General features: G+C 47.3%; 2 protein-coding genes across 2 annotated transcripts; one reads left to right on the forward strand and one right to left on the reverse strand.

Moving 5' to 3' along the window:
* Positions 1 to 7: 7 nt before the first annotated feature.
* SARC_02957 (hypothetical protein) lies at positions 8 to 1,246 on the forward strand (the record flags this gene model as incomplete). Its single annotated transcript, XM_014303273.1, has 1 exon — positions 8 to 1,246. The coding sequence occupies one exon, from the start codon at positions 8 to 10 to the stop codon at positions 1,040 to 1,042; it is 1,035 nt and encodes a 344-aa protein (XP_014158748.1). The 3' UTR covers positions 1,043 to 1,246.
* Positions 1,247 to 1,251: 5 nt separating this feature from the next.
* Positions 1,252 to 6,546, reverse strand: SARC_02958 (hypothetical protein). Its single transcript, XM_014303274.1, has 2 exons — positions 3,457 to 6,546; positions 1,252 to 3,186 (listed from the first exon to the last, which is right to left on the reverse strand). The coding sequence occupies exons 1-2, from the start codon at positions 6,218 to 6,220 to the stop codon at positions 1,400 to 1,402; spliced, it is 4,551 nt and encodes a 1,516-aa protein (XP_014158749.1). The 5' UTR covers positions 6,221 to 6,546; the 3' UTR covers positions 1,252 to 1,399.
* Positions 6,547 to 8,177: the final 1,631 nt, after the last annotated feature.

Genomic DNA, 8,177 nt, shown 5'->3' on the forward strand with positions numbered 1-8,177 from the left:
ATTGGCAATGCTGCCTTTGTTGTGGGTTGGCATCGCCCTGGAGTACCCAATATATCGCGCATACATGGCCGATACAAGCGAGTATACTGACATGTATACGGGAAAACTTGAACGTGACTATTCGAGTGCATATACACAAGCTTGGACCTACGCATTGTACCTCACGGGAATGCAGACTTGGTCCACAAAGGATGCCAAGGCTATGCAGGACATGTGGTACGCTGCCACACAATGGAATCTGTACTTCATGTTCCCCCTGGTGCTAAAGTTCTTACGCCACTTTCGTGTAGGCGTCCTCCCGTCAGCTACAAATGAGCCGGTGTCAGGCTCAAGGAAACTTGTGCTGGTGTGCTTGATCATGACCATGGTTCTGTGGGCATACTTTGCGGTGACATATGTATTCATTTGGGCTGTTGCCAACCCTCTAGGGCACCTACCCATGTTCGTGGGTGGTATTCTAACAGCCGAACTAGCCGTATTCACGTTTAGGGATAGCATGTCACTGCCCACACACCGTGCGTATGATCTGCACCAAGGCAAATGGACAAGCCTCAAATACCGAGTCTCCCGCGCAGTGACAATCGACACTATGGCAACCGCACTGGTGGTGTCTGCGATCTGCCCACTGGGAATGTTCGGTACTTTCCAGCCAGCTGTGGCAGATAGTGTGGCTCATGTACTAATTCCTGTACTGTTCTGTGCTTTGTTGTACACACTCTGCGACATACCGCAGCGCAACTCGAGCTTGATGATCCAGGTGCTGAACTGTCAACTGATCAATAGTGTGGGTGGGGTGTCGTATCCTCTATATATTGTGCACAAAGCTCTGGGAGATTACTACATCAACCAGGCCGTGCACCCAGAGAAGCACATTGACACACCACTGGCTGAGTTTTGGCTGCACGGGGAAGGGGTTGTGATGAAGGCGACGGTCTTCTGCGCTGCCTTCGTGGTGGCGTGGTGTCTGCAACACTACTATCAGAACAAGTTGGTGGTACCCGCGTTTGTGCGAATCCAGACATGGTATGCTAGCAGGAAATAGAACAACGGGATCACAATTTAGGTGCCCTGTAAAATTATACTATAAACTTTATTATAATTGTTTATACTATAAACTTTTACAAGTATCATGATGATTGTCATACTTAATATAACTAACAGCACATATTACTATTATGTCGTATATCCGCTAAAGTTATACTCTATATACCCTCTAATCAATAAACTTGAAGCGTACTACAACCCACAATACGGTAGATGGTGGTTTTTACTAAATTTATTATATTCATGCAGTGAACGCCTGCATAATACGATGTTTTATATCAGCGAGAAACGCTAGTATAGTTCGGAAAAGCAACAGAGCCACATGTCCGAGACAATTTCAATCCATTGACATTTCTTATAATATCTTCTCCTCGGCCTTTTCTTTACCTCCGGTCTCAATATCGTAGGCAGGCACTGAAGGTGCGGTGGCTACGCTATGATCCTCCCATGGAGCATCGAAGCGCGTGGTTTCTCGTGCGTCTGCGATTGGCTTGATCAGACTAGCATCACGATGGTGCATATCTCGCGTGGATAGAGCCCGTTTTAAGTGCTTTAAATGGGACAATTGGACAGTTGAGCTGCTGGGACGGGCTGCAGGCGGGATCGTTGGCGTTCTATGAAGGACCTTGCCTCCTTTCTGTTGTCTAGTATCTTCATGCACAGAAGCTGAGGAGCCTCTCCGGGGTTTCCTCCTACTCTTCCTACTGTTCAGAGCCATACTGTCGTTGAGGCTCATCTGCGCAACATCTTTGAGATATCTAACGCTCGCAGGCCCGGCCTGGGAAGGGTCCTTCGCATACTGATGCAACCCATCGTCGGCCGCACCGGCTTCATTGTCGTACGTGTACATCTCACTAGGGGCACTCAGTACAGAGGTAAATACTTGCAAGGCAGTGCCCAGCTCATAACTCGCCTCCGCCTCTGCCTCCAGTGGCTGGCCTTTCTGTTGGGCCAAGAGCCGCCGGGTCATTGTCTTCAGACATCGGAGTATACCCGTACGATAGCTGCCGATAGTGTGCTGCGATGGTATGCGTTTGGAGCGTAGCTGGAACATCCTCTCGGGGAAGCACGGGTTGATGATCATATCTCCACGCTCGGCTATCACATAGCACGTTCCCACATGCTTGTAGGTGATATTCAGGAACTGAGGAGCCATGAACTTTGGCAGGCCACAGACGGGATCGCCATCATTCACCAGTCGGTGCGTGTTGGGTACTAGTTGGTTGTACTGTGCCGCGAAGCGGCTGTTGCCAACACGGGGACTCCCAAACGTATACACAGTCAGCTCTAACTCACTCGTAGCAAACTCCTGGGCCAACTCAAACGCACAGAGGGTGGCTAGAGCTCCTCCTAAACTGTGGCCGGTGATGAATGTGTGGAGTGGTGCAGGGCGTTTCCCTGAGATCTCCCCACACCCAATACCCGAAGTGTGACTGGGGATTGTACAAGGGCTTTCTCTGTGTGGACTTGTCCTGTGCCTGTTCGACACCACCTCACTGGCCAAATCCGGCATGTGATCGCCATCTGATGCAAGATGCGGGTCTGCGTCTCTGAGTGGTTTGGTACTCGCATCCCCTGTAGTCTCCCTACCAGCCGTCCGCAGAACACTACACTGTGCGCACACATTCGCACCTGGCCCCTGTAAGTCCTGTGCACGCTCAATCTGCTGCCGCATGCACGCAAACAAACGCTCGCGAATGGACGCGAAGGCCATCATAAAGCCCTGATGCACTAGGACATTCTCCGTTCGGCAATCCGATTGAGTCGCACACGAGTGCCTGGAGCGACGGCTGGCTCTGGTAAGGTCCGTACATGTAGGTACGAGACTCGCGCGTAAGTCAGTGACCGCGTTATCTTTGCTTTTCGTGCCACGGAAGGATATCACCAGGTTGTCGTCCTGTGTGAACACCAGGAAATGCGTGTCCGTGGCAGCGTCTTCTACGTGCTCGATCACGTGGTAGTCCGTGTTGTTGCCTTCAAAGGCGGTCTTAAACGTCTGCATGCCCTCGCGCTCAGCCTGACTCACCTTCCCTATACCCAGAGTCTTCATATGTGGCTCTGGGCAAGCATTGTTCGACACACTCGGCATCGGCCGTCTGCCACTATACGGACTACCTACCGCTTGGACCTGACAAGGGCTACCTACCTCTTGACCCTGACGAGGGATACCTACCTTTTGACTCTGATAAGGGCTACCTACCAATTGACCCTGACAAGGGCTACGTACCTCTTGACTCTGATAAGGGCTACCTACATCTTGACCCTGACAAGGGTTACGTACCTCTTGACTCTGACAAGGGCTACTTACCACTTGACCCTGAGAAGGGCTACCTACCGCTTGACCATGATAAGGGCTACCTACCGCTTGACCCTGATGAGGGCTACCTACCACTTGACCCTGATAAGGGCTACCTACCTCTTGACCCTGATACGGATTTCCGACCTCTTGACCCAGTGCGTAGGCCGCAATCCCCTCACTTGTTTCCGCACAGTGTTGAGCTGAACTTCTCCCAAACACTCCGTGAGTGTGTGGCAGATGGCTCCCACTCACTAGCCTCCCACCCAGCAACCCACAACCTCTGTCTCGGGTGCAAGGGTCACCCGTATGGCTTTGTCGATCGCTCGCGGTGTGGATAGAGTTACGTCGCCCGCTGCCTCTCACTGAACAATTCACAGCAGCGTGTGCACAGCACACGTCATCACGCAGACACACACCCTCCTGTGCGCAGCACGTCTGTGTTCTTCGCACAGACGACACAGCACCCACACACACGGCCCTACTAACGACACCCACATAGCCTTGCCTGGCCATACGTCTGGGGGAAACTACCTGGGTGTCCCTATTCACACACTCTCTACCGAGGAAACCTCGGCCGGTCTCGTGCTCAGGGTCTACATCACCCGTCATACCAGCCGTATATACACTATTCAGAACTATCTCACCACTCGGGTTTCTTTCTGTGGTACTATGCGACTCACTACAGAGTCTCCCGTCGCCCTTAGATTCACCTCCGTCGCTCTTGCACAGCCCTGGCGCACTGATTTGATGATAAGGAGTTCCACAGGCAGACTGCCGCTGGACACCCACCGTCGTGTGCTTGTACGCAAACCGACTACCCGCACGCATCCAATGGGCTGTGTACAACGAGAACACACCACGCACATGTGACGATCGATTGAGTATAGACACCTCCGTCACAGCCACGTCTAGCTGCTCCTTGCTTGGAGGTAGGTATCCGTAGGTGGTGCTAACGACTGTCAGGACTACCAGCACATTGGTTGCGAAGCTGCGGACAAATAAGGTGGAGAAGCCAGTGTAGGAGTCGTAGCGATCCACGCGCAGCCTATTCAGCCACACATTGGGCAGTACGGACCCCTCCAAGATCCAGATGACATACACCATACTCTGGTATAGTATCATCACTCGCACGCCTATCTGTCTGTGCCGCACATACAGCGACCACTCGCCGCGAAAGCGTCGCACGTTCAGATGCCCAACCCACATCATGCGGCCAAAGTAGAAGGAAACGAGTGTGATGGAGAGCACAAAACCCGCAGTGTCCATCCGACCGATTGCTTGGTATGACGCCTTGTCGAACAGCTCCATGAACTCAAACGAGAACAGCAACAGAACCACAGCCACCCACACACACAGGAAGACGATCTTGGACAGGTAGAACCGCCAGCTGCCCATGGAGACGTGGCCCTCCATGTAGAAGGAATGCATGAACAAAAGATTAACGAAGAATATCACGCCGACACTCAGGTTCACGATTAGCTCGTCCGTGGCTATGAGAGTGGTCAGGGCGGCTGTACTGGTGTAGATGATGTTGGAAACGGCCATGTAGTAAACGGGATCACTTGCCACTATGATGGCAGCCACGCACTGGCACACAGCCCATTTGCGCTCCACAATCCATTCCGAGAAGGGCAATTGGGTATGTGCGTATGTCATGCGGATAAAGACTACTGTGTACACTACCATACCACCCCCGAGCAGAACGTGGGTGCCAAAGATACACCACAGGAAAGCGTCAGAGACAGTGATGTACACAACGCTCACACTCGAGCCATGCTCACTCGTTCCACTGTTAGCTTTAAGCTGAGTAGTTGTGGTAGTTGTGGTAGTTGTGGTATTTTTACTGTCGGCTATGGTGTTGTTAACTGAGTTGGTGGTAGCCATATTGAGGGTAGCACTGAAAGGACTAAACCATTGGTGGAATAGCACCTGCACAGTGATGCTCTCAAACTCAAACAGATCCGCACAATCGTCACGGCCCAGTTCAGAAGCCGTCAACAGCGACACCTCACACACACTCCCGACCCATCCACATTCCAAATCCCCAGCATGACTCACAATGCTGTTAAGGATAGTGTTCTGCTCAGCTATCTGCTGGCCTTGCAAGATCACTGTGAAGTTCAGGTGCAGTGTGTACGGCTGACCGTCCCAGTTTTCACTTGGGGGTCGTGAGATGTACATGAGCACGTCGAAATCGCCATTGATGGGTTGGTAGTCCGTGTACGTGGATAGCAGAACCGTAGTGAGATTGGTGGAATTGTTCATATCGATCATACTTTCATTCACACCTTGGTACAGATTATCGTATGCACACACTAAGGTCGTATTACTATCCAGTTCCAGAACATCGCCATCCTTCCCACAGAGCGTATCGTTGTCCATGTTTGCCTTTAGTAGCTGCGAGTATATAGCAGTGGCATCGCACACATACACACAGCTCATCTGCTTACCTAGCGACATGCCAAACGCAGCCACATCATCAGGTGTACACATGGTCACAGGATAGTGACTTTCCAACAGCATCCATGAAGGCATTACCAGCAGTAGCACCACCAGAAAAACAGTCGCCATGAACACTAAGCTTGTGATGCAGACAAACTCTGTTCTTGAAATGGCTTCTAGTCGTATAACTGGAGAGGATTTGAGACGTACCTTTCCCCCAGCGACAACATCACTACCATTGCGTTGTGCTACATCCTTACCGATGCTGTGGAATGCATCACCATTGACGTGTACCGTATTTACAGGGCTGTGTAATGCATCACCAGTACTGTGTGATATATTGCTACTCATTGTGTGTGTTGTATTATCACTATTGCTATACAATTCCTCTGTGATAGATTGTGAAGTCTCTGCAGCCATTGTGTTCGACATCATAAGTAGTCGATACCGAGTGGATGTGATTGAATTGCTAACAGCGTTTAGTTAGATATCGAAGTAGGAGTTCAGCCAAAAGTACAGATTGTATATGTGCGGTATGTGTGCACACGCACCTCCGCTCTTCTTTCCCATAACCGCAAGCCAGTGTGGAAAATACAAATGCATTACGTTATACTGCCATACTGAGATAGTACATGCCACAGCAGTTACTAGAAAGTCTACAATATATACTGCAATACTGTTTTTTCAATCTACTAAAATCTAAACCATCGTAAATATCAGATGCGTATCTAAACTACACAAATCTTCTCACATAGACGGCTATATACAAGCATCTGTGGTAAAGCTAACGGTGGTAGCCTGTAGAGTGTAGGGGAGTGTACGTAGGGACTTTACAGACTTGTAGAGAGGGACTGTATGTAGGCCCCTGAATTTTTAAATTTTAAACCCCCCTGTGAATAAATTAATAGACCTCAAACCGGTTTCTGTTAAAACTTTAATAAATCGAATAAATATACGTTTACGTTAAACCTTTATTTTACATGCGGTCCTCTGTATGCTCATATGTGCAACTTTCGGGTCTAAACATTTAAGTGTGTGCGATGTTCACGATACGAACCAGTCCTATAAAGGAACTTAGATAGGCCATTCTGAACACATTATAACCGTTATAACGTTCAACTTCTACCCCCATAACGTTATGAACTTAGTTTGACTCTGTGATTCTGTGTATTTGTATTCATTTATGAATGTGTCAAGTAAATTTTTTTGTTTGCTATTTTTTACAACAAAAAAGGAATATGTAGTAAGGATCGATAACCCCATTTAATTAGTCAGGGGTATATGAATGTGTCACAGGAATATCTATTTATATATTTAAGCTCTATACTTTGTAGTTTTTTATATATAAAAACAATTGTATTTACACACATATGTATTTACATTGTATTGTTTTTTAGGAGATATAAAAATATAACATAAACGTCTGAAATCTCATTTTTATTTTTTTATATTGTCTTGCGGTCTGGTTGCCTCTTGGAGTCTCTTGGTCAGTCTTTCTAATATGGGTTTTGGCTGTTTTTTTTTTCAACAAAAACATAACACAAAAAAATTATGTACGTATTTATGTGCATGACTGCATGTATTTTTTTTTTTAAATATTTACACAATGCTGTATGTCAAGAAAATATCTATTTATAGATATTAATGTAGAAGGCCGTATACTGTTATTTAATTGGTCGAGACTGACATCATCGAATTGATTAGAAGGTATTGTATTTTCAATGTTACCAGCAACAGTATTTACCGGCAGGCCCAGGCCCCCCAGAGTAGAGGTATTTTTCTATATAATTTATTTTATGTAGTCTTCAGTTTTTTTTAAATACAATATACGGTATGTTTTTATATATTTTATAGATATGTGATATCACACCTGCACTCCAAATGCAGAGCAATACTTGAAACTAATTACGTAATTTAATATCACGGTGCGCTTATATCAAGCTGAAACGCGTTGATAAGTAGAATATACGTATAGTCAAATAGGTACTTGTACGCGCATACAATAGGGATAGTAGTGGTATTAGGACACAACATTCGTCACTCAGCTGCTGTTGAATAACATATCAAAGTTCTCTCTCTAGTTACAAATACGTACATACCACGCCAATTCTCGCATATTATTGGATTACCTGGCTCCTTCGCGGCAACGTATATCTAACTAACATTATATTTACAAGTTTATACTTTTTTTTTTGGATAGATACAGTTTTCACAGATATAACAGATGGTTTCGAATACAACAACGGCAGAAGTGTAGTATCATGTCCAATCTATCACAATGGCTTAGGAGCTGCTGGGTATCTGAGGCTGACCCCACGTACGAACAATGTGACCTATGCCGAGGCACAGGTGTAGTCGGATACCATTGTAAGTATGATCTTTTCTAACATAT

The sequence above is a fragment of the Sphaeroforma arctica genome (assembly GCF_001186125.1).
Source record: "Sphaeroforma arctica JP610 unplaced genomic scaffold supercont1.141, whole genome shotgun sequence".
Classification (NCBI taxonomy): Eukaryota; class Ichthyosporea; order Ichthyophonida; genus Sphaeroforma; species Sphaeroforma arctica.